Genomic DNA, 27877 nt, shown 5'->3' with positions numbered 1-27877 from the left:
ACTATAAGAATAAAATTATGATCAAACCATTGTCCTTAGAGATTTATGTTAAAAGCATTTAAAGGCTAGAGATCACCAAAAGTGTTGTCACCTAGTTAGAGGAAAAGACCACTTAATAAAAGTAGTGTATTCGGTTAATTTAAATCAAAAAGATTGATTTTCATTTAACATCTGTCCACTACTGATAACTCAAGTTGGAAAATCAATTTCAGAGTGACCCAATGGGAGAAGGGTTCCATGTAGTTATATATATTTAATGACAGAAACACATTAGTACTTCACTGCTTATAATAGCATTAAAAAAAAAATTGTGTTTAAATTACTTTGCAGTTGTGACACAAGGCAGCAAATTGCAACATATCAAAATGACAAAATCCAGTATCACACATTAATATCTTCTCTTTTTCTGAAAGAAGAAAAGCAGTAAGAAATAGACTAGTCTTAAAAAGACAGAAAATTGGCATAAAATTTAAATATACTGCTCTCTTAAATCTGTATTCTTTCTACTTTCTTCCATATGCAGTTATTTTTAATTTATTTAAAGCATAATAGCAGCAAATGGATCTAGAATCATAGTACTGTTACAGTTTTTCAAACATGTTTCAGAATACTGTGAGGAATATATGCAATTTTTTAACTTTTAAAGTAACTTGTAAAATGTTTATATGTATTATTATTTTTATTTTAATTCCAGTGAAGTTAACATACAGTGTTATATTAGTTTCAAGTTGTTTATATATATATTACTAAAATTACTGATGGGCTTACAAAGTGTCTAATTACTAAAAAAGTACAAATTAGTTTAAACAGGTTTGTAAACAACAGACCAAACTTTCTACTTACATAAATTCTTTCAGTCATCAGAGTTTATTAAAGCCTCCTATCTGAGAGGCAATGCATAATGTCCTGGGGATAGCCCTGTGAACATTACAGGAAAAGTCCTGCCTTCACATAGTTGGCTTGGTTGAAATTAGAAAAAAAAGACAAGATTGCTAGAATTCAAAGGTATCTTTGTGATCATTTATTTCTCTATATACACATGAGAAAACTGAGGACCAGAAAGAAGAGGCAATTTGTGCTGGGTTTCAAGCTAATCAATGACAGTATAGAGATCCAATTTTTTGGACTCCCAGTGTAGTGATTTTACCAATATGTCACCAAAGGCTTTAGGACTTCTGTAATCCTGCTTTCTTCTCATAACTTACTTCCCTAATTTCCAGGTTCTTGCCCTAACCTAGCTAGGACTCTGCTATTCCTGGTATACACAGATATTCCAGACCTCTTGTGCCTTTGAACATGCTCTTCCTTCTGGAGCACAGAACTGAACTGGAGGGGAAGGGGATGAATTACACAACTTCTAAGGTCCTTTGTGATGCAAAAGATCCTTATTAACTTTCTATGAAATCTATTGCCAATTCTAAATAGTATCTTTTATTTATAGATGCAGCTTATTAACCTTCTATGCAATTCATTGTCACTTCTAAATGTTATCTTCTATTTAGATGCATGCAAAATTAAATGTACATTACATATAGAAAGAGACTAATGTGCATGCATTCTGTATATAGTCCAAAACAATTTATTGATACAAACATTGATACAAAATTAATAATTTCTGTATCAAAAGAATCAGATTCAAAACTGAAATTTTAAAAGTACTTTCCTACCTGTATAATTGTCTTAATTCAGTCAGTTATTCTCTGAAAAGGGAGAAAAATAAAGTGTTGCGCTAAAAATGACAGCATGGTAAAATGGAGTGCTCACTGAGCCAGAAATCAGAAAATTTGGGTTTGAATCTAAGTTCTATTACTTTCCAGCAGCATAACCTTAGGAAATTCACTAAATATCTCTGTGTCTCATATTCTTCATCTGTACTATGGGACTAACTCTCAGCACTACAAAGAACTGGATATACATAACAGAACATGCCTAAGACACAGTAAGTAGCCAATGACTGTTAGCTGAATTTGAGTTCTAAATCTTTCCTATGAAATATTTCTTCTTTCCCGAAGTTAGGAGTGCCTCAACAAGTACAAGGCACTGCTACCCCCATTAGACGCATAGACACCCCCCACATACACATATACACATGAACACACACATGCGTTCACGTACACTGGTATCACAAGCCTGAGCTTCAGTTATCTATCTATATAACCCTAAGAAGCAAGGAAGAAGACCCCTGAAAAATCAAGAAAAATATCTGAAGCCATGAATCTCTTTTTTTGTAGCTAATAAACCTAAGTTGATATCCACCCTCTAGCAAAAAAGAAAAAAAAAAATAGGATTCCCATTGGAAAAAGTGTTACCTTATCCAAAAAACCACTTGACCTCTTGACAATCCACCACACTTGCTACATCAAAATTTTTATACAATTCTTTTTTGTGACTCATAATGAAAAGACGATATACAAACACAGAAACATTGATAATGGGGCTAAGTTATACAAGAAAACACAAATTATCTCCACTCCTGTCACAAATTTCCTTGAGAACCTTTCAAGAGCTTAATTCTAATTTTATTTGATCGTGTTGCTGTCCAGCTCCAATCCTTTAGTGGCTGTCCACTAACTATAAATTAAGATCTAAACTTGACATATACAGATTTTTGCTTGTCTCTCCAATAATTAGTTACTATGTACAAAAATAAATAGGTGAATAGATAAATACTATTTCACTTTCATGTGTTTTCCTATTTACATTTAAAGCTAATATAAAAAGAAGAAAACATTGTTGCAAAGAATAAACATATATGTCTCAAAGGCATATCTGTGATTTCAAATTTATAAACAATAATGTTTAAGCCACTGACTCTAACTTGCTACTGAAAGCTAGTTCACAGTCGTCAGAGGTCAGATATACACGTAAAAACTAAATTAATTTACTGCGTTGTATATTTTCATTGCACACCTTTTTGTTTTGTATTTTGCATGGAGAACATGAGATTTAATCCTAAAACCATATTCTTAAATCCTGAGCCTTCTGTGCTTTTAAATATTTCTTCTGGAAGAATTGCAAGCCATTTTTCTATAGTCAAAATACTCATAATTAATATAGTTTCCTGTGATTTTACATTGAAAAGTATTACAGAATAACAACATAGATTTAATAGTGAAGGGAGATTAACCTGACAAACATGAATGGAACAGTTAGAGGGGGAGGAAAAAAAGAGATTTTAAGATGTCTTAGTCATTTCAAGGGTCAGTTTCATTCCAAATGATTAATGCCTCACTATAGTGGAGTACGCAACCTTACAAAGATATAATTTGCAGCTTATTATTTAAATAAATGCTTGAATCTCCTATTGCCTGCGTGTGTTTCACAGGAATAATCTTTCTTCCCCGTTTTTCATTTTTTTCCTCTTTCTTCCCTTCTTTTCCTCTTTCTGCTCCTGATTCTCCCTCCTCTTTTAGCCCATAATCCGACATTTCCTCTTCAGTGAAGTATTTTTTTTTTTTTTTTTTTTTTTTTTTTTTTTAAAGATTTTATTTATTTATTTGAGACACAGAGAATGAGAGAGAGAGAGAGCACATGAGAGGGGGGAGGGTCAGAGGGAGAAGCAGACTCCCCGCCGAGCAGGGAGCCCGATGCGGGACTCGATCCCGGGACTCCAGGATCATGACCTGAGCCGAAGGCAGTCGCTTAACCAACTGAGCCACCCAGGCGCCCTTCAGTGAAGTATTTTGTATGCCGGTAACCATGAAAGTAATATTATTCAGATTTACTGCTGATGCTATACCTAGGGATTTTATTTGGATTTATTGTTACTTATCTGTAATTCCTAACTGCCCTACAGTAACTGTCAAAAGGTGAAGGCCTGAATATTAACCCAGGGAAATGTTTGAAAGATGTAAATGAAAATATTTATGTAAGTCTCTCTCTCTCCCTCTCTGGGTCTCTCTCTCTCTCTCTCACACACACACACACACACACACACCCTTCTCTCCCTCCTAAACCTCTTATCTCATAAAAGAGCATCTGATGCCAAAGCATGAACAGTGCATTAAGGGCTTAATTTCAGTATTAATAACTCAGATTTAAAACTCTTGACAATTAATTAAGATTAATTGGTCTTAATTAATTAAGATTAATTGATTAAAGGGAAAAAGTCATCCCCTTTTCCTCGATGTAACAGTTCCTCCTATCTCTTCAATTTCTCATTCCTCGGACTATTCCATGCTCATTTCAGGCTGTGAAAACCCAAGGTCCTAAAACTTTGTTCCTGTTATCTGTTGCCTTTTGTATCTGAGATTAACGAAGTAGACATTAGCAAATTTACAACCAACAGCTCAGACAGCTGCCCTACTTTAAGCAGTTAATGGAAAAGGAACTAATCTAGTTAAGAGCATAGGACTAGTTCATAAATCTGGATTCAGAGGACAGATAGAGCCGTCACACCTCTTCTGGAGAGTATGAACTGAATTCAATCATCAGCCCTCTCCTCTCTGCAGAGAAGAGCCAGCATTTCTATAAACTGGACCAACAAGGCACTCAGAGCTAGGAAGCCATATACAGCCCTGCATGGAGATGATTATGGAAGAGACTGACATTAATGTATGATTTCACTGGGACAAATACAGATCTCACAAGAACTCCAATCACTGAAAACTCTTCTTGGGTCAAATATGAAGCAGACTAAATCTGATTTAGAAAAAAAGATGAGAGGGTGCCTGGGTGGCTCAGTCGTTAAGCGTCTGCCTTCGGCTCAGGTCATGATCCCAGGGTCCTGGGCTCGAGTCCCGCATCGGGCTCCCTGATCGGCAGGAAGCCTGCTTCTCGCTCTCCCACTCCCCCTGCTTGTGTTCCTGCTCTCACTATCTCTCTCTCTCTGTCAAATAAATAAATAAAATCTTTAAAAAAAAAAAAAAGAAAAAAGATGAGAACAATGCAACTGAAAACAATAAAATAATAAACGTATCTTGATAAGGAGAATTAATAAAAATGATAAGCCTTTATCTGTTCAAAATTCCACGTAAAAGAAAATGGTGTCATACTTTTATAACTCAGAAAATGTTTAATAGATTTAATTATAAATTAAGTTAATTATCATTCAAAATGATAAATCTCAGCTCCATGTAAATAACATTTTTATGTATCAGCATCCTCAGCCATATCTTTATAAGAAATAATTCATATTTATCAAATTTCAGAACTGCTCTGATGTCCTGATTTTCTTTTTTTTTTTTTTTTTTTTTATTTTTTTTTAAAGATTTTATTTATTTATTTGAGAGAGAGAATGAGAGACAGAGAGCACGAGAGGGAAGAGGGCAGAGGGAGAAGCAGACCCCCTGCCGAGCAGGGAGCCCGATGCGGGACTCGATCCCGGGACTCCGGGATCATGACCTGAGCTGAAGGCAGTCGCTTAACCAACTGAGCCACCCAGGCGCCCCTGATGTCCTGATTTTCTTAGTAGCTTAGTCTCAGGGAAAGAATCATGAACCTAAAATCATAAGTCATGATAACAAAAACTTTTAAAGTGTACAAAGTCAAAGTGATGCATCTCTTAAGAATCACTAGTCTAATGCATATATTCCTCAATAGCTTATTTTTTGCATCATAGTGAAATATTATGATTTGTTGGCATAAGATTTCATACACAGAATTAGAATGCTAAAGTCTTGACCCTACTCACTGAGTTGTGGGAACCATGAAGTCAGCTGGGCGTCAACTTAGATACATCAGGTGAAGAGCAGAGAGAATAAGAGACAGAAAAGCTATACAGTAACTACAGTTTGAAAGCCATACATAGAGATCTGGTGACAACAGGACATCTAAGAAGGTTCTCAGAGATATGCAAATAGAATTTAGGAGAGAGGAGGGAATTGTCTAAAAATGTAGTTAATGATGATAGCAAAGCAGTGCGAGTCCATGTGCTCCCTAGTGAAGAGTGAGTTGTGAGAATAACAGGAGACCAACCGTTGAACCTTAGGAATCAGCCAAAGTTAGGGGAAGAGAGAGAAATGAATGATGTAGAGAAAGAAATCAGAGAGTAAACACTCTTAACTCTAGATAGAGCTTTTATCTGCACACTAGATATGTAAATGTGCTATTTGAATTCTTTATTGAAATGTGTTTTACAGATTTACTTTGTTAGGCAAGTAAGATATGATTTGATATGATATATGATATGATATGATATCAGTGTGGATAATTGCATAACCATATAATCCTTTGTGTGTATAGCCCATTCTCATTAGGATAGATCTTAATGCTCTTTGAATAAAATTTACTGAATTCATAATAAACTCTTTGTTAAGATACCATTAGTGTCAGGAAATGGCTCTAATAGAAGAATTTACTGTAAGCAGGAAACAGTGCTTGGTTTAAGAAAAAAATGGTTCGAAATCTCTAATTTTGATCCAAAACAAAAAATGTGCTTAGTAGTGGAGAAGATTCTAAAATATAGCTATAATACAAATTATTTTCAGTATACTAACCTGCTTTCTAAGAAACATTATGGGAATCTAAAGTTTAAGAAATCAGATACATCTTTTTTTCTGTATTTTTAAAGTGAAAAGAGCTCTCTAAGGAGAGAGATATGAGGTATATCAGAGAGTAAAATGGTTTTGAAATGGGAACAAGTTTGTAAAAACTATCCCAACTTCATTAATTTTAAAGGAAGAAAAAAGAAAAAAACCCAAGAAATTCCTCATAACCCTTTGAAATAAGAGCTAATTTTTAATCTAGTCATATAATGGTAAACAAGTGAATGTCTACTGGTATTCTCAAACACAATTTCTCGCAAAGTTTGAATAGTAAATCATTTTTATTCTATACCTCAAAGTTATATCAGTTTCAAATTTCTCAAGTGTTAGAGGTTGCAATTTGATTCAATGCAGAATTAATGGAAAATATAAAGATTATGTGAAGCAATTTAAAAAAGGTCTTAGAGATTAAAAGTGTGTATTATAAAAATCCTAGTATTTTATTTTACTTAGAAATAAAAATGAAAGATATTTAGCAAAAAAAAAAAAACATTTATTTCTCCTTAAAGTATATATTTATATAATGTGTTAATATAAATTCATTTTGAAGAATAAGGGAACAATAAAATCTTCCTACTCAAGCCAATTTCCTTAACTGAGTTATGAAGCTTTCCTTAAACTAAACTTATAAATGGGGGTCTGGTAGACATGAAGGCACCATCGTAATGTACTTTGTTAAAATAATAAACTGTCTACAAAATTTAATGCATTTTCCCCCCTTCGACTGGGTCCTTTGAGCTCTAAATTGAAAACTGAATATAATTTTGTAAATTATTAGAAATTATAGTGATTTACTTAAATATATTTAATTCTCTGTAAAAAAGTTATACATAAAGTACTTAAAATGGATTAAAAAAAAGTCAAAAATTATATCTGTGCTGACATTTCTACTCCCAGTTAGATGATTTAATTGATGTCCTCAAGATGTTCTACAGCAATGTTGTATATTAAGGCTAAGAAAGTAATGCAGTTAGCCCTGAACAACCAGTAATAAGTCATGATATTTTTTGAAGTATTATTTTAGTGTAGCTAAACAGTAGTAGTAAAGCTCACTGATGATGAAAAAAAAAGGTTTACTTCTAAAATCAGCACATTAATTTGTGAAGACAGTATTTACACTAATATAAAAATTTTTGTTTCTTGACTGTCATAAGCTGTTGATCAATTTTAACTAAGAACTCTAACGAAGAAAATCTAAACTATTTATAAGTTAATACATAAAATATGTATGAGGCCACGAAATGCAAATTATGCCTGGCTTGGGGGGTTAAGAAGCCATTTAAGTATCCAGATTCTACTTATACTACTTAGGTAATTTAAATTATTACATTTCACATATTCTATATTTCACTTTAGGGAACCAAACCGAGCCAACACTTTTGCCATCCATAATTAACCTAAGAAATAGTATGAAAAAAGTACTCTATTTCATGAAATTATTATTTCCCACTGAAACAGGCATTAGTTGATAACATACACACTGAGAAAATACGTTCTACAGGTATATACACAGATATATTTATAGTAAACATACACATATACATATATACACATACTCAGTGGGATTGTAGTAATAATGGCATGTCCATGTGTTATTCTAGTAAAAATTTATCTTTCAAATTTATATAAACCAAAGCTATTACTTCTACTAATTTAAACAGGATATTTCAGGTATTTTAAGGATGCCCCAAAATATAAAGACAAGAGATAATCAGAATGAAAGATTACTAGTGATAACACAAAGGGTAGAAAAATCTGATGGTAGTTTTCCCAGTCAGGTCAATCATAATTAGTTCCAACGATCATATAAAATTTCAGACCTTACAAAAATAAAAGGTAAGCGATCGCTTGAGTTTTAAAAAAATCTTGACATTTTTCTCTATTCTTTCAATTAAGAATTCAAAAAAGGAAAAGGTCTGAAAGTACCAGGAGCATTTTGTGTACACAAGGCCTCAATGACTCAGGCTAACTTAAAGGGGTTTCCTTACAGCTCCTAAAAAATCCATTGCCAAGTCCAGCTGTAGGACACAAAATATTAAGAAGGAAACTAAAAACTAAGTGTAAAAATGCAGTCATTAGCAGCACAATTCCAAGCACTGAAAACAAGTATCAAATCATTCAAGTGAAGGTTTTAATCTGTTCAGAAACCCCACAAGTGGTTTACATTCTGCAAATGTGGTGGGGAACTTAAAGGCAGGGTGGCACTCGATCTCTGCTACCAAAATGCAATTCAGTCTGAAGATGAAGTGGTTTAATAGCACCAAGTACTGGGTGATTTGTAAGCACGCTGGACCTCACAGTGATCCTGGGGCGGGTTAGGGTCATCGAAGAAGCTGCCTGGGAAGACAGGGAGGTCAGTGTGTTTTGAACATGAGAATTCAGCTGCAGGACAGGCAGGGAAGTGAGCATAAGCTAGAACTACAGACAAACAAGAGGTCGCAGCCTTAATCATTTGCCATGGAGGTCATCAGGTTTCTCTGGAGTCTTTTAAATAAACCTGTGCTATCTATGTTCTCAGATTTTTTTTTTTCTGTAGATTTTTTTTTTTTCTTAAGACTTTATTTATTTGAGAGAGAGAATGAGACAGAGAGAGAGAGCATGAGATGGGGGAGGGCCAGAGGGAGAAGCAGACTCCCTGCTGAGCAGGGAGCCTGATGCGGGACTCGATCCCGGGACTCCAGGATCATGACCTGAGCCGAAGGCAGTCGCTTAACCAACTGAGCCACCCAGGCGCCCTCCTGTAGATTTTTTTAAAAATCAGAGGACGGACATTAGGTTCTGTCAAAATGGACTTCCCCTTTTTTAAAGCAGCTACCATCAATCATTTTAAAACCTGAAAATTGTATCTGCACAATTAATAAAAGTCCTCTCAACATAATAAATTTAGCTTAATTGGAAACTCACTATGCACTTCTGTCGCTTATTTCACCGCTGACTGATGAAAACTTGGCCACACTCTAGCATCTGTCCCCAGGCCGCTGTTCCCTGGCTACTCCCACTCCAAAGGATACCTTTGAGTTAGCACGTTTCCTTCACCTCCCAGTAACCTTGCAAGTGTTCCCTCGGGGGAGGGAGCCTAAATTTTAATAATAATAACAGTTTATATTACCACAGACTATTATATTACCATACCCTGGAGCTTTATTTGTCACACTAATATTTAAACCAATTCTCATTATGTCGTATGAGTGTGTGCCCAATCATGAGCTTTTGCAATATTCCCACTGAAAAGTATACACATTCTGGAATTTCTTTCCGGCTGAATCTAGGTGACAGAGTGGGAAGACGCCTCAAAAAGAAAAAATGCTTCCCTGAACATGCAATTCTGATTTTCGACTTAAAATTTCATGTTTAATATCCAACTCTAGGCATACTGCCTTTATAAATAGAAAATTAAAGCTAATGGAATTTTCTCAGTTTCGTTTTACTAAAAATTTACATCCATCTGGAAAATAATTTCCTTTCACCTCCATGAAGTAAGTAGCCCCATGATACAAGTTTCAAAACAAACAGTGGATGCGCTTCACGGGTGTCACCATTACTAGGATTCTTCTCTTGCAGGGTATAAATTTACGTGGGTTTACTGGTGAATGAGGGATTGCGGTCTGAGGGTTAACATAACCTCGATTACACAGCCAAGAAGCTCCTCGGAGATTTAATTGGTTCGTGGAACGACTCCAAACTAGTGTTGCGCTTTCTTCTTTCTTTGCCTTTTCTGCTTCTCCAACTCTCACTTTTCAAATAAAAAAGGAGCACGCATGGTGATGCATGATTTATAAATTACCTTGTTATTGCAAAAACAAAACACTGCTTTGAAAACCAAACAAACTCCTGGGGCGGACTCCAGCATGTTTGATGGAGGCCCTTCAAAAGCGTCCATGGCTTAATGGAGGTTGTTTATGTGGAGACTTCAATCTGTACCTGCTGTCCCCCGTCACTCCCTGGAAACTTGGCGGCAGATGTTGCAGCGTTAAGTTGTCTCTGAAGTGGCTTTCCGTCCTAGTCTCCCCACCGCAACGGAGTCAAACTGCATTAGATCTCTTTATTTGTGCCTAAGGCAAGTTTGGGAGCGCAGCTGTGTCCACTCCCACCCCTACTTTTGGTGTTTTAGGCCTCCAGGCAGCGAGTGGGAGACCAAAATTGTTCTGCCGCTCTCAACTACCTCCGCTGACAATCCGGCCGCTCGCTGCGGGCCGGGGAGGCGGCTGCCGCTGCTGCGAACAGATGTCGGCGACAACCTGCTAGCTTACACCTGGACGCGCGGCCCTAACCTCGCGCGCCGCGCGCTGAAACATTCATGACTCGGAGGACTTGGAGCCACAATCAAAGCCTGGGCCGGGTCTGTGCGCAGCGCGCGGACCCCGCCACCTCCACAGGAGCTGGCGGCGCGCAAAGGGGAGCGGGAGCCAGAGACCGAGCCGGGGATTTCTCGCGCCGCTTTGATACTCTATGCCTGAACTTCAATTACTTGATCAAGGACTTCGATTGAGCGGTGAATTATTCTGCAAATGAGCCCGGTGCGGCCTCTGAGCCATAAAAGGAGAGCATTTGGCTTGAAATTCAGCGTGACGGGACTTGCAGAGGAAATGTGCTTGACTCCCGGTTTAGTTCTATGTACGCTGATTTGTTTATTAAACTAAACCCTCAAGAGGCAGAATCTGCAGTAAACAGTTTATAAATAAATGACAAGATTGTTTTCCTAGGTAGAAAACATGCTGTTGACTAGGCACTGGTTCTGTTATTTTGGAACCATCAGCCACAACCTGAAAACAATTGTTTTATTGTCTCTCAAGCAGCACTAAGTTTGTTTTGCCTTGTTTTTTTAAGAAAGAGAATGACTATTACTCCTTTAAGATCCACAAAGGACAAAACATTCTTGCAACATTCAGTTGTCCTAAAAATGTACAGAATGGTAACTCTGCTAACATATTGGAATGTTTTTTGCTGTGTAATTCTATAATCTCTGAAAAAATACAGGTTATAGTTATGTGTGTATGTGGGATGTTAAGTTTATATTGGAATTAATTATATCAAATAAAGAATACCTGGTTGATGATATGAAGTTGACAGAAACGCAGATATTCTTAATAATCTTTGCGAAACATGGAAAATGGGAGATGGGGAATAAAAAGAAGGGAAGGCAAAGAGTTCCCAAATTGTCTAAAGGAAAAAGGTTATATGCTGATAACTATAATAGACTTGACATCAATCCCCAGTCTAAAAAATAATAAATGTTATAAAGTTTCACTAGCAAGAAACAGAAACAAAAGGGCAAATCATGCCAAGCTTACCTAATTTCCATGATTAAATAATTCTGCATCATTGGTTTGGTTAGATGAGGAAATATACTATGCATTATGCCATAAATTCAGCAAATAATTTAACAAAATTCATTAAATATCCTTTTGAATACGATAGTAAATTGAGGGGTGCCTGGGTGGCTCAGTCGGTTAAGCGTCCAACTCTTGATTTCAGCTCAGGTCATGATCTCAGGGCTGTGAGATTAAACCTACTCTCTGGGCTCTGTGCTGGGCATGGACCCTGCTTAAGATTCTCTCCCTCTCCATATGCCCCTCCCCCACCAAAAAAAATCATTAAAAAAAAAAAGATGGCAAACTAAGATTGTACTATTGGGTGGGTTCCTAGCTTTACCATACTAATGTCAATTAACTGGATTATCAGCCTGTGGGGAAAACTTTCATGGAGTGCCACATTGAGGCTTTAACAGTGGTTTGAAATAAGTAACAAAAACTTGCAGGTGACAAAATGCTGGAAGCAGTAAAGCTATACAAGAAAAAGCATTATGAAAAAAAGACGAAGTCATACTGTGTCAGATACACGTACAATCATAATATATATTTGATGGAGCATACATAGGTTTATGGTGGAAAAACTGGAGACTTAATTAATCACACGCAGTAAAGATCTACTATCTTTTATGTACACCTTTGAAATAAAAAATCTTTGAAAACTCTTAAGTTTTCTGCTGAGTTTGTCACCAAAATTTATTTGGAAGCAAACCCTGACTTGAACATAGACTATTAATAGTCTATGTCTACTTGCAGTTACTAATATTTCTGTAGCAAAAATGTCTAAATAATGTAATCAGAAGGTGCTGCATTACATAAATATATGAAATATGGACTGTATCAGATTCCTAAAATGTGAAAAATTCTGAATTTTGAAACAATTTGAACTTAAGAGTTAGAATAAAAGTCTTTGGGGCTATAATAGACAAAAGAAGGGCCAAATTACCAGAACAAAAGAAATCATGGTCAAAATAATGAAAAGATCTGACCCTCATTTCAGAGAAGTAAAAATTTAAAGATTTAGATGTTTTTGTTTTATATATATAAATATATAACACTGAACATAACTTAGTTTGGCACTGTAAAATACTCATTTCATTGATCATTTCATCCTGAAAAAAAACAGCCTATTAAACCTGCATGAACCTAAAGTCCTCTGAAGTTGAAGTGAATAAAGTTGACTCACTTCAGATTTGGTGATCAGGATGATGATTACGTTGACACACAATGAAATGATCCTGTTATTATTACTAACAGTGTTGTGTCTGAACCAAACCTGTCCATTGTTACAAATGGAAATGTTTTCAACAATTTTTCTTACATTGATACTATAGAAAACAGTGCTAACATATTAAAGAAATCATTAACACCGGAGGAATTCTAGCCAAATTTCCATAAACAAAAGACATCAAATAGGCTTCCTCAGTAGGGAAAATATATACATATATACGTGTGTGTGTGTATTTTTTTTTAATGAGAGTGTGTGTGTGTCTCACCATCGCAGATTTCTATCATGCATTATAGTCCCCTCTTATCCACAGGCGATACGTTCCAAGACCCCCAATGGATGCGTGAAACCACAGACAGTACCGAAACCTATATATACTGTGTTTTTCCCTATACATACATACCTATGATAAAGTTTACTTTATAAATTAAGTGCAGTGAGAGAGATTAGCAAAAATGCCTAATAATAAAATAGAAAAATTACACTGATATACTGTAATAAAAGTTATGTAAATGTGGTCTCTCTCTCAAAATACTATTGTTCTATACCTACCCTTCTTGTGATGATGTAAGATGATAAAATGTCTGTGTGATGAGAGGAAGTGAGATGAATGACGTAGGCATTGTGACATAGCATTAGGCTACTACTGACCTTCTGCACATGTGTCAGAGGAGGGTTATCTGCTTCTGGGCCACGGTTGACTATGGGTAACTGAAACTGGATAAGGGAGGACTACTGAAAGACACTTTGATATATTTAAGAAATTAGTTTGCATCAACTGTTGAAGGCACAGAAATATATATTTATACCTGAAGAAACGGAGGCTCTGCATGTTCCCTGGGCTTCACTGCCAGTAAATGGTAGAGAAAGACTCTAACTACTAATCCCCAGTCTGTCCTTCCCACTTGGCAAAACCTCAGAATGCGATGTCGTCCAAGTCAAAGGCTGAAGCAGTGAGTGTGCATATTAAAGTATGCGTGTGACAGACCATAATTTGTACGTATTCCTTGAGAAGGAACTCGTGTTAAACCATGGCTTGAAGATGTATTCTAACAGGATAATTTATGAAGCGCCCCATGTAATAGGATCTTGCACAAGACAACAATTCCTTCCTTCCCCAAGTGTAGGGAGGGCTTTAAAAATTCTTTTCAATTATTATTTCACTACCTGCATCATGCTGATCCAAGCCCTCAGCTCTGTGCCAGCACACCCCCACATACAAACCTCATCGCCTTCCTGAGGCCGCATCAAGGAAACACGGTCGTACTGCCGCCGCAACAGAGCCCAGAGCGCATCAAGACGACCCTAAAGGGAAACATGACTTGTAAATTCCTAGGCAACGTTTTTGACCTCTATCCACTACATAAAGAGTTAAAACGGAGACGGTAAAGTCTGATTCCCTCCTATCATTTCTTTTCTTTTTTTTTTTTTTAAAGGTTTTATTTATTTGACAGAGAGAAAGACAGCCAGAGAGGGAACACAAGCAGGGGGGATGGGAGAGGGAGAAGCAGGCTTCCCTCGAAGCAGGGAGCCTGATGTGGGGCTCGATCCCAGGACCCTGGGATCATGACCTGAGCCGAAGGCAGACGCTTAACGACTGAGCCACCCAGGCGCCCCCCTCCTATCATTTCTTTCCTAAATTAAGCAAACAAATAAAGAACAAAAACGAAGGTTCTTGCCGCGGAGAAAGAGTTAGTTGCTAGGATGGCTAATGAATGAGTGCTGCTGGATGCACCGTGGTCCGCCTGCAGGCAGCTAAAGAAGTCATCGTTTTTCCAGTTACAGTTTCTCAGTTAAATCACAGAAAATTGAAACAATTACCTTAATTGGTGTGTACCACTTTGTCTGAGGAGACCGGTATGTGGGTTTGGGCCGAGGTGGTCTCGGCCTGACGGGTTCCTCAACTTCTTCAGGAATCTTCACCACAGCATTTTTGGCTTTCTCTAGCCTCGCACCTTCCTCAGTAGATCCCTTATCACCCCAACGAACCTTTAAGACAAAGGGAAAATACTTGTATCAGACATCGAGTGTTCTAGAAGAACAAGCTCTTATTCAGCAGATGGTCCTTTGGTTCGCCATCATGGAGTGAAGAGATGCATAGTATACTAACTCTAAATTCCTCCTCTTCTGAGATTTAATTAGGTATGTTCCCCTTCTAGCTAAATACATACCCATACTGATGGCAGTGGGGGGGAATGGATGATGAGGGGGACGATTACTATGTGCCAACTGCATTTAATCCACACCAAAAAAATGCAATGAGATAGATACTGTAGATACTCTAGTTTTTTCCTTCCAGATGAGGAAACCGCGGCACGGAAAGGTTGAGTGATGTGTCCAAAGCCACACAGCTAGGCGGTGACAGGGCAGGGATTTGAACCTAAAATAAGTTAGTACGTTTCAAAGAGGCTTGAATTTTACAAATGTATTTTTACATGTATTTTACAAATGTATTTTATACAAAGGAGTACATTGTTCCTTCCAAACTTTTTATCCAGTTTGCCTAAGTCAAAAAGTATGATTTAAACATTTAGCCTTTGGGAGTAAAATAAGTATATATGATTTTTCTTTACTTTTGTAAAACTCGACTTTGTAAAGTAGCTTTCAGTCTTTAGTTCTGATGCTCATCTGAGTATGGTTATTTGACATATCAATTTTTCATTGAGGAAGGCAAATCTGAAAAGGCTCTGCTGTGAGAAGAAAAATTCAGGGACACTGAAGAATTCCACAAATTTTAAGGTATTTCCTTCTCTGAAAACTCTGGACAGTGAAAAACTAGAGTCAAATTATCATTTTCTTTATTCTTCAGTGAACAGGAATTAAGAGCTAAATCTGAGCTAAGCTTTATCTCCTTATGCGCATGGTATTGGAGGTGACCCTCGGACAAAGACTTTGTCCAGCCAGGAGCGTGGAGATGTCCTACAAAAGCCAAGGACGTTAACAAAGATGACAAAGATAAGGTAAGAGAAGCTCTGCAAAGAAATACGAAGGCCTGTCCAGAATACACTGACTCACCAGAATTAAATGATTTCCACAAAGGAAAAAAAAAATTAAATACTTTGTAAAAAGCATTTTAATGACCTGAGTTAGTGGGTAGGGATAGAGATGATTACTATTCACAGAAAGAACTACTCAAGGCTTTTTGATAAGGCTTACTTAGATGTTTTTACCTTTTTTACTACAATTTTAGAATAGGCTTTCAAACTCGAGTGGACCCTGTTGAGTCATTAAAATGTATCTGTATCTTTCAGTGTGATCAGTGGTACTAGAATGTTCTTTATGAGGTTGTTAAAATTGTTTTAAACACCATTAAACCTTTAGAGCTAGCTACTTGGCTTTCTTTCCAGAGAAATGACCTTCTCTTTCAAATCAGAGTGTCTTTATCTAGATAAACTAAAACTTATGGAATCTTTAGATACAGCTAAACTGAGTTAAAAAAACTAGCTAAAAAACTCTAAAACCAGGATATATATCCTGGCAGTTGTGATGTCTCAATTTTAAGGGAAAAAACAAAAAAAAGATACACAGTTAACTAAACAAATAAATGTCATAACTCAGAAAAGTAATTCAGAATAAAAATGTAAGTAGATAAATGTTACATCTATTCAGAAATTACAGATTTAAGATATACAGCTCCCCAGCCTAGCCTTCATAGTTGGCATCATAGAGGTAAGGGTAATCATATTCTTCCTCTAAGAATCACTGACACCATTCTCAGATAAAGAACATGAAGGTGGCTGACCTGGAGTTCTTTTCTTTCTTTCTTTCTTTTTTTTTTTTTGAAGATTTTCATTTACTTATTTGAAAGAGAAAGAGAGCATAAGCAGAGGGAGGGCAGAGGGAGAAGCAGACTCCTCGCTGAGCAGTGAGCCTGACACAGGGCTCAATCCCAGGACTCTGAGATCATGACCTGAGCTCAAGTCAGATGCTTAACCAACAGAGCCACCCAGGCGCCCCTGACCTGGAGTTCTGACTCAGTGTATTTCTAGACTCACCTCTTAACGGCCTAGACTCTGAAATACAGTTGCTGAGGTCTAAAGGAAATTCATTAATTAAATCCTTAGTGTTAGTTCATGAAGTAGCTGGTCCATCATCCTTATCACCATCATCACAAACAACACAATAAATAATTCTCACTCAATCTCAAAGTCTAAAATTAGGAAATATTTTATGGATTTTTCCTAAAACTCTCAAAAGCAATTATAGGCATACCTCAGAGATACTGCGGGTTTGGTTCCAGACCACGACAATAAAGCAAATAGCATAATAAATGAGGCAAATGAATGTTTTGGTTTCCCAATGCATATAAATGTTGCTATACTGTAGTCTATTAAGTGTGCAATAGCGTTAGGTCTAAAAAAACAATGTACATACCTTAATTAAAAAATACTTTACTGCTAAAAATTTCTAAGCATCATCTGAGCTTTTAGCAAGTGGTAATCACTGATCACAGACCATCATAACAAATACAACAATAGTGAAAAAGTTTGAAATATTGCAAGAATTACCAAGACGTGACACAAAGACACGAAGTGAGCAAATGCTGTTGGAAAAATGACGCTGATAGACTTGCTCAATGCAGAGTTGCCACAAACCTTCAATTTGTGAAAAACACAGTATCGGTGAAGCGCAATAAAGCAGAGCACAATAAAACAAGGTATGCCTGTAAATATATATACATTTATATGTATACATTTTAATATTTTAGTTTAACCACATTGAGATAGTCAAAAAAGATTAAAAAAAAAACAAGAATAAATTGCTAAAGGGAGCTTTAGCAGAATTAATATACCTGGCTTTTTTACTACAGAGAAAAAAAACAAGGGCAAGCTGGATAGCTAAATTCTTCCAACTCTACTTGGCTTTCATAATAAACAATAAAATTCCATAATTTCCAGAGTATATTTGGATGACTAGGAGGTTGTATCATAAAGGAGCAATTTCAGAATTGAGAAAGAAACAAAAAAACAGTTTCACGCTGAATTGGCAGAAACACACATTTGAAGTCATTAGGTATTGTGGATCAGTTGTGCTAACAGCTGTTATTAATATCAGCTCAGTTCCAGCTTTCTACAAATTGCCATTACCATAGCATTTAAATACTTAATTTAAAGGAGGAGTAAGAAAAAAAATCTACGTAAAATCCCTACCCTGGCTTAAAATAACCTTAGTTACAAAGATTTCTTCTATAATTCAGATGTGCACATAATTTCTATAATTCTATTTATTTTTCCCAGGTAAAGGTATTTTTTAAGGGAAATACTTTCCAGGTTTAAATAGGCATGGTTTAAAAATAGATTGTTCTCTATTTTCCCTAAAGTTTATAAATAAGATCAGATTTGAGAGAGCTCATTGATGCTTAATTCTCGATTCAATTTTTATTGTGTATATTTAAGTACTGTTTCCCCTTTGTAATGTTCACATTTACTTTCTCATTTTTTCTCATCCCCATTCCACCTCATTGATGGAATACCACGTACAACATAGCTAAAATTGTCCAAAGCTAAAATGCACCCCTATTTATTAAAAGTGGATGAGTCCTTTCCATAAATTTTCTTAAACTGAAAAGGACTGGCAATGTAATTTCACATATTAAGAATTGTAACTCTTGAAACTTGAAATGTAAGTTACTCATGAATGTGCGTGATCTATGGCTTTCTTGACCATAAACCAGTATTATTCCTTTTACCTCAGGACCACATCAGGGGTTCATGGGTATGGTTTTCTTTAGAAAGAGATCTCAGTCTTCGATACACTGGAATATTGGACTAACAAAAATCTGTCATAACTCCTAGTGTTTTCAGCAAAAACATTATTCATTTAAGGCTCACTTACTAGCATACCCTTATCTCACTGTCATGTGGTATTTTATACATGTAGATTTCAAAATTGAATTAAATTTATATTTTGTATATAAAGTAGTGTATGCTCATTGTCAAAGGAGTTAGGAAAAAATAGGGAAATACATAGCACAAATTGAAAATCACTCCCTCCAGAGAAAGCTACTAACATTTTGTAGTATAGCTTTTCAAACATTTCTTCCCCTTGCATACAGTTTTTACACACACATTTTGGAATGAGGTGAAGTAAATTAAAAATAAGTTGGGACAGACCATATTTAGATGTCCATATGTAACTTTTTTATTTACAAGTTTATTTTTCATATACATAAAATTATCTAATCTACTCTTTCCCCACCCCTCCCAGCCTAGAATGACACAGCGAAGGGAAGCAGAAGGAAAATGGCCTTCGTTCTGTGTCAAGCAACAAGAGCTAAGCCTAGCCACGTTCTCTTGGACTGTTTGATATTCGCTATCATCCACATGAGAACGCATATGCACTATCTTCTCCAAAAGACAAATTTAATAGCTTCTAGCACCAGCCTTTTCCATGGCTTATTAGCAATGAGGTACCTGTCTCAGAGGATATTTCAGCAATAAAGCGGCATGCTTTTAGGGAAAATGTGCATTATTTTAAGATCTAATGTGGTCAAGAAAGTGAGAATCACTATCAGATGACTTGAATAACCACTTTGGTAATGATAACCACGTTAAGTAGGTCTGGGCAGAATACTGAAATTTATTCCGAAAAGGGGAAACTGTCCTTGGGAATCTGAATTTTACTGAAATGTAGAAAAAAGAGAAAATTGCAACAGTTGTGAGGTTGTTAATTAGCTCACTGATTTTTGCTGGCAGAAATAGGACAAAGCCCATATGACAGGAGAAGACATGTGAAATGACTGCAGAACACATAAAAAGTCCTTCTTATCAAGAAGTAAAGTTAAAGGGTAACTTATAAGGGAGAGATGCCAGGATCTGTGTTTAATGATAAAGTCAGCCTATCAATGAGAAAACTCCTCCAACTGTTCCTTGAGGTGGGACGCTGGCCTGTCCAGGCTGTGCTTAAGGGCTCAGTGCCGGCAATAAGTGCTTAGTATTAATTAATCCATCACTTTGAAAACTATTTCTGTGGTGGTAAGAAGACCTCATTTCACTTTTAAGATACAATATTAAAGTTCAATTTTAATCCACACTTTGAGCCAGTCTAAAAGTTCTATAAATGATATTTAAAATTAATTATGATTGTTCATAAGTGGTAACTAAAAGCTGTAAAAAAAAATGCCTTAAATGTGCTTCCCCTACATCTGTGATAAGGTCATACCCATACCACGAATATTTTAACATTTTTATCCCTAAATAGTACATAACTATTGGATCTTTTCAAAGACAAGCATTATTGCTACTTTAAGTGGCTGGCTTCTACAAAGTTGATGCTGTCTGCAGTAATTTTTTCCAAAATAGTGAGAAAAACCCTAACTTTGTTTCGCCCTTTATTGTTCAAACATCTTATCAATGCAATTCTTTGACTAATGAAGTCAGTTCTTCTTGTACAGTTTTGAAATGGCCAGGATGATTCCACAGAAAAAAAAAAATTATCCAAAAAAGACCCAGTGTTAAATAAAACTGGATGGTATTATGAAATTCTGAAAAGCACAGTTTCCATGGCTTAATAGTTCTAGAATTACACATTCCAGATTAGCAGCTTCTTTTTTTTTTTTTTAAAGATACCAACCTCCATTCTTTTAATTCCTCCAACCCCTCGACCACCATAATAGGAAGCATCCACAGTTGGCCATTTCTTCGTAGGCAGAGGTTCTTCTTCTTCCTATGTAGAATATTACAAGTTTTTAAAAGTGGGTTTAATTAATTTCTTAAAATACCGGTTAGAACTAACACGCATTTAAACATTTTTCTGAATAATGACACTGATATGGGAGAAATAGAGTAACAATTATATACGGGGCATTTGGATGTACTTATGCTTACATGCATAAATTTCAAGTGGAGTTCTACAGAATATAAGGACTCCTGCCCTCCCAATTTTAGGAATCTCCTTTATTTCACCAGATTACCAGAAGTTGCTCCTTAACTATGAGCAGCATCATTTGTTTTTTTTTTTTCCAATTCTATTTGTTACTTCAAATTTAAAAAGATAAGACATTAAATGTAGGAAAGCATTTCAAAAACCATTTAAAGCATCAACATACATATTAAGTTAAACTGCAAAATTGGTACTAAAAAGATAGGTAGTTAAGAAGTTTTGAAAATGCACTACTTCCATATTTCATGTTGCTAACGTAAGTTTGGCTAAAGTAATAATCATTTTGAAGAAAGGATGAACACCTTTAAACTTCCAGCTTGGATCTTCTACCTTTCTATAGATAAAATAAGTAACATCAGGACTATTGATCTATTGATAGACAAAGTAAAGTAAATCTCCGTGCACTATTAAGCCTCACGGCCAGTCTATATTTATCAGTTTTTGAAGGTCCTATTCCTCTAGCACATGAAAGAAATCATAAGATGAAAAATAATAATGAATTTTCATAAATTCAGAAGTCAATACATAGGTATCACAGTTATCCAACAGCAAGGTAATTGATGAAATTTGGGGATAATATCTAAATACAGAAAAAAAATATCCACATCACTCATTAGGCACTTATTTACCTCTTTTGGTGCAGGAGGTGGTGGTGGAGGAGGATCCTTGATAACCTGTCCAAAAAAAAACCAAAAAACAAAAAACCAAAGGTAAAAATTTTGGTGGCATAACAAGGAGACAGCAAAGATGTGTAAAAATAACTCGATTAGTAACATACAGTGGTAGTGCCAAAGATGTCCCCAGTGAACCTTGCCTCTCAATGGGTATGCCTCTCCCTTTGAATACAGTCTCTCCTGTAACAGGCTTTTGACTAACTAGCATGAGGTAGACGTGGTGCCATGTGACTTCTGCAGCTGGTCAAAAGAAGCTTTTCCACTTCCCTCAGCAGCCCTGGGACACTCACTCTGGAGGAAGCCTGCTGTCATGCCAGAAGTCTACCTTGAGACCATCGGGCCAGGAGGAGGAAGAACCCCAGGATGACCTTACAAAAAGGCTGGGTGATGAGAGGTGCCTGGCCAGGCCCCAGCTATATCAGCCATCCCAGCCGAAGCGCCAAACATGGCTCTCTTGGACCTGGAGGCCTGTCGAGCTTTCAGATGACTCCAGCCCAGCTGCCCCCTGATTGCAATCACATGAGAGAACCCCAGAGTGATAATCTCCTAGCTGAGCCAGTCTCCACAGAACCGTGAAGACACTAAATTGTTTGAAGACCCTAGGTTGTGGAGTGGTCTGTTAGACAGTGCTAGATAACAACCAAACCACATAACAATTCACAAAACTCTTTCATTCATTCATTTTATCTTTATGCCATAGATATGCAAACATTTTCCAGAAGACTATGGTATGTCCCTTCAAACAGAGCAGGAATTTACTACTGAAATCTTCCTTCTAAGACTCATTGACTTTTTCATAAATTTACAATGCACAAGTTAACTTGCTTTGCAAGAGATGATGGGGAAATTAACTTATCTCTTTCCCCACCCATTAATCTAGAAGCAAATCAACTTTTTAACCAAGATGCCTTTTCTATGAATCATTACTCAATATATTCTTTCATGAAATTGTATATGGCTGATTCTTCATGTGAGAGGAATGAAGCCTGAGATCTGATCTAAATGACCTCTACCAGCACTGAGGTAGATAACCTTTCACACCATCATGATATAAAATTATTGATCGGGGGCACCTGAGTGGCTCAATCGGTTAAACATCTGACTTCAGCTCAGGTCATGATGTTAGGATTGTGAAATCGAGCCCTGCATTGGGCTCTGTGCTGGGCGTGGAGCCTGCTTAAAATTCTCTCTCCCTCTTCTCCCTCTGTCCTCCCCCCAGATTAAAAAAAAAAAAAAAGGTAAAAGAAAATCATTGACCAAGTGCCAATGGCTTCTGATAATTCAAGTACACATCCAAGTCTCTAGACTAAGAGAAAAAATTGTTTGAAAATGTCCCAGGGATGCTTCACTTTATAACTGCATCCCCTTTCTCCACATCCTCACCAACATCTGTTGTTTCCTGTGTTGTTAATTTTAGCCATTCTGACTAGTGTGAGGTGGTATCTCATTGTGCTTATGATTTGTATTTTCCTGATGGTGAGTGATGTTGAGCATCTTTTCATGTGTCTATTAGCCATTTGGAAGTCTTCTTTGGAAAAGTGTCTATTCATGTCTTCTGCCCATTTCTTAACTGGATTATTTGTTTTTTGGGTGTTGGGTTTGATAAGTTCTTTATAGGTTTTGAGACCAGCCCTTTATCCAATATGTCATTTGCAAATATATTCTCCCATTCCAGAGGTTGCCTTTTAGTTTTGTTGTTTCCTTTGTTGTGCAGAAGCTTTTTATCTTGATGAAATCCTATTAGTTAATTTTTGCTTTGTCTCCTTTGCCTTTAGAGACATGTCTAGTAAGAAGTTGCTATGGCTGAAGTCAAAGAGGTTACTACCTGTTTTCTCCTCAAGGATTCTAATGGTTACCTGTCTTACATTTAGATCTTTCATCCATTTTGAATTGATTTTTGTGTATGGTGTAAGACAGAGGTCCACTTTCATTCTTCTGCATGTTGCTGTCCAATTTCCCCAACACCACTTGTTGAAGAGACTGTCTTTTTTCCATTGGACATTCTTTCCTGCTTTGTTGAAGATTAGTTGGCCATACAATTGTGGGTCTATTTCTGGGTTCTTTATTCTGTTCTATTGATCTATGCATCTGTTTTTGTGCCAGCACCATATTGTCTTAATGATTACAGCTTAAAGTCAGGAATTGTGATGCCTCCGCTTTCCTTTTCTTTTTCAATATTACTTTAGCTATTCAGGGTCTTTTCTGATTCCACACAAATTTTAGAATTGTTTGTTCTAGCTCCGTGAAAAAAGCTGGTGTTATTTTTATAGGGATTGCATTGAATATGTAGATTGCTTTGGGTAGTTCAGACATTTTAACAATGTTTATTCTTCCAATCCAAGAGCATGGAATGTTTTTCCATTTCTTTATGTCTTCTTCAATTTCTTTCATAAATGTTCTATAATTTTCATCATACAGATCTTTTACTTCTTTGCTTAGGCTTATTCCTAGGTATCTTACAATTTTTGGTGCAATTGCAAATGGGATCAATTCTTTGATTTCTCTGTCTGCTGCTTCATTATTGGTGTATAGAAATGCAACAGATTTCTGTACATTGATTTTATATCTTGTAACTTTGCTGAATTCATGTATTACCGCTAGCAATTTTTTGGTGGAACCTTTCAGGTTTTCTACATAGAGTATCATGTCATCTGCAAATAGTGAAAGTTTGACTTCCTCCTTGCCAATTTGGATGCCTTTTATTTCTTTCTATTGTCTGATTGCTGAGGCTAGGACTTCTAGTATTATGTTGAATAACAGTGGTGAGAGCAGACATCCCTGTCATGTTCCTGACCTTAGTGGAAAAACTGTTTTTCCTCATTGAGGATGATATTAGCTGTATGTGGCATTTGTATATGGCCTTTATGATGTTGAGATATGTTCCTTCTATCCCTACTTTCTTGAGGGTTTTTATCAAGAAAGAATGCTGTATTTTGTCAAATGCTTTTTCTGCATCTATTGAGAGGATCATATGGTTTTTATCCTTTCTTTCATTAATGTGGTGTATCACACTGATTGATTTGCAGATGTTGAACCACCCCTGCAGCCCAGGAATAAATCCCACTTGATTATGGTGAATAATCATTTTAATGTACTGTTGGATTCGATTAGCTAATATCTTGAGAACTTTTGCATCCATGTTCATCAGGGATATTGGTCTATAATTCTCTTTGGCAGGGTCTTTGTCTGGTTTTGGAATCAAGGTATTGCTGGCCTCATAGAATGAGTTTGAAGTTTTCCTTCCATTTCTATTTTTGGAACACCTTCAGAAGAAAAGGTATTAATTCTTCTTTAAATGTTTGGTAGAATTACCTGAGAAGTCCTCTGGCCCTGGGCTCTTGTTTGCTGGCAGATTTTTGATTACTGCTTCAATTTCTTTGCTGGTTATGGGTCTGTTCAAATTTTCTATTTCTTCCTGTTTCAGGTTTGGTAGTTTCTATGTTTCTAGGAATTTATCCATTTCTTCCAGATTGCCCAATTTGTTGGCATATAATTGCTCATAATATTCTCTTATAATTTGTTTGTATCTCTGTGGTATTGGTTGTGATCTTTCCTCTTTCATTCGTGATTTTATTTACTTGGGTCTTTTCTCTTTTCTTTTCGGTAAGTCTGGCTAGGGGTTTATCAACTTTGTTAATTCTTTCAAAGAACCAGCTCCTAATTTCATTGACCTGTTCTACTGTTTTGTTTTTTTTCTACATCATTTATTTCTGCTCTAATCTTAATTCTTTCCCTTCTTCTTCTTCTGGTTTTAGGCTTTATTTGCTGTTCTTTTTCCAGCTCCTTTAGGTGTAAGGTTGGGTTGTGCATTTGAGACTTTTCTTGCTTCTTGAGGTAGGCCTATACTGTTATATACTTCACTCTTGTGACTGTCTTTACTGCATCCCAAAGGTTTTAGACTGTCATGTTTTCACTTTCATTTGCTTCCCTGTATTTTTTTAATTTCTTCTTCAATTTCCTGGTTGACCCATTCATTCTTTGGTAGGATGTTCTTTAACCTCCATGTATTTGTGGTCTTTCCAAATTTTTTCTTGTGGTTGACTTCAAGTTTCATAGCATTGTCATCTGAAAATATTCATGGTGTGATCTCAATCTTTTTGTACTGGTTGAGACCTGATTTGTGACCCAGGATGTGATCTATTCTGGAGAATATTCCACGTGCACTCAGAAAGACTGTGTATTCTGCTGCTTTAGGATGAAATGCTCTGAATATGTCTGTTAAGTCCATCTGGTCCAGTGTGTCATTCAAAGCCATTGTTTCCTTGATCTTCTGCTTAGATGATCTGTCCATTGCTATAAGTGGGGTGTTAAAGTCCCCTACTATTATTGTATTATTATCAATGAGTTTATTTGAGTTTGTTATTAATTTACATATCTGGCTGCTCCCAAGTTGGGGACATAAATATTTACAACTGTTAGATCTTCATGTTGGATAGACACCTTTATTATGACATAGTGCCCTTCTTCATCTCTTATTACAGTCTTTGGTTTAAAATCTAGTTTGTCTGATGTAAGTATGGCTACTCCAGCTTTCTCCTGGTGTCTATTAGCATACCAGAAGGTTCTCCACCCCATCACATTCCATCTGGAGGTGTCTTTGGGTCTAAAATGAGTCTCTTGTTTTTTTTGTTTTTTGTTTTATCCATTCTGATACCCTATGTCTTTTGATCAGAGGACTGAGTCCATTTACGTTCAGAGTCATTATTAATAGGTATGAATTTAGTGCCATTGTATTACCTGTAAAGTCACCATTCTGTAGATTACCTCTGTGCCTTTCTAGTCTTTGTTGCTCTTGATCTCTCCTTCCCGCTGAAAGGGTCCCCTTTAGTATTTCTTGCAATGGATATTGTTTTTAAAAGACTGCTTATCATTTAAAGATATATACTGAAAAATTTTCAGATTAAATGATATGATTCTGATACTTCACCAAAATAATTTGGGGTGGGTAAGTGGAGGGGGTTATAGATGAAATAAGATCAGTCATAAATTGAGAATCATTGAAGCTGAGCAAAAGAGACAGGAGGGAATTCATTATTTTAGACTTTCTCTTTGTATGTGTTTGAAATTTTCCATAGTGAAAGGTTTTTTAAATGTACTGCTACTGATAATGTTTAGAGAACTCTTAATTTTCTTTATGTATAATATCTTCATTGTTCAAATTTTAGTTTGGATCTAAATCTCAGATAGATACAATCTCCACAAAGATGTGACTAGACATCTAGTCATTTAGTTAGACTAGACATCCAGACATTTAGTTAGACTGAACCTCTAACTCATTCAAAAATTTGAATACTACAAATAATGCCACTATTTCTATTCAGCCCTTTTAATAATTCAATTTTATTTTATCAACAAACATAAAATTTCCATTCTTTCTGGTAATTTTGAAGGATAAAAACTCTGGATTTTTATAATTAGCCCAGAAAAAAATGCCAGTGGAGGCTTAAGATTTAAAATAATGCTGTAGTAAAATAAAATAAAGTTAAGATGATCAAGCTACAGGTACATTTCCTTTATAGAAAGGAAGCACATCATATCATTATCAAACTACATGTCCAAACTTGGTCAGTGAAAACCAGATCTATCAATATTTCGCACTCAAAGGGATCAAAAGGGCCAACTTTTTTTCCCTGTTTCTTTCAAGTAAATTACTCCTTCTATTGCAGTCTCAAAATTTTCACATAATCTATAATTTCTTCTTCAGTTCTAAATGACTTTACCAAATCATTTACCATGTCCAACAGATTTTTTGAAATATTTCTCTCTCTCTGTCCCTCACCTTACCACCCCAGGACTTTCCTCAGTCTTCCCAACGTGAATAAGATTCCCTTCATATGCACAAATGCCTATTGGTTCCCTAGCATCTATCAGAGTTGATAATTTTATCTGGCTCCATAAAAGTGTAATTTCCACAAAGAGGAAATTTATGTCTGCTTTGTTGCTCACTGTATTCCCAGGATTTAGTAAAGTGTCTGGCACAAAATAGATTTTCTGTTTTGTAAGGAAGGAAGGAATAGAAGGAAGTTAGGAGGAGAGAAAAAGGATGGAGGTGGGAAAGGGAGAAAAAAAGGAGGGAGGAAAGGACAAAGAGAGAGTGAGGAAGGAAGGAAGAAGGAAAGGAAGGAAAGAGAGGAAGAACAAGGGAAGAAGGAAGGATTCTTTGCATTCTATTACTACCTAAAATCATAAACTCATAATTCTCTGGACCTTAAAAATATCTAGTACAACATTTTTCAACTTCTCCAATTCACATTCAACCAAAACTTCAATATTCTGAAAACTTCTCACCAAGTTGTAGTC

At 36.2% G+C, this 27877-nt stretch overlaps 1 protein-coding gene across 1 annotated transcript in view; it reads right to left on the bottom strand.

Moving 5' to 3' along the window:
* Window positions 1-27877, bottom strand: part of ANTXR2 (ANTXR cell adhesion molecule 2) — a 147983-nt gene that overhangs the window by 43617 nt on the left and 76489 nt on the right. Inside the window, exons 13-16 of the mRNA XM_021702234.1 lie at window positions 21533-21577; window positions 20595-20687; window positions 14844-15011; window positions 14247-14327 (exon numbers count right to left, since the gene is read on the bottom strand). Coding sequence (XP_021557909.1) covers window positions 14247-14327; window positions 14844-15011; window positions 20595-20687; window positions 21533-21577 — 387 coding nt within the window. The remainder of the gene's footprint in view (window positions 1-14246; window positions 14328-14843; window positions 15012-20594; window positions 20688-21532; window positions 21578-27877) is intronic.

Source organism: Neomonachus schauinslandi, chromosome 2, assembly GCF_002201575.2.
Source record: "Neomonachus schauinslandi chromosome 2, ASM220157v2, whole genome shotgun sequence".
NCBI classification, from domain to species: Eukaryota; Metazoa; Chordata; class Mammalia; order Carnivora; family Phocidae; genus Neomonachus; species Neomonachus schauinslandi.
Note: the sequence above shows the minus strand (reverse complement) of the source record. Positions and strands in the feature narration are given on the sequence as shown.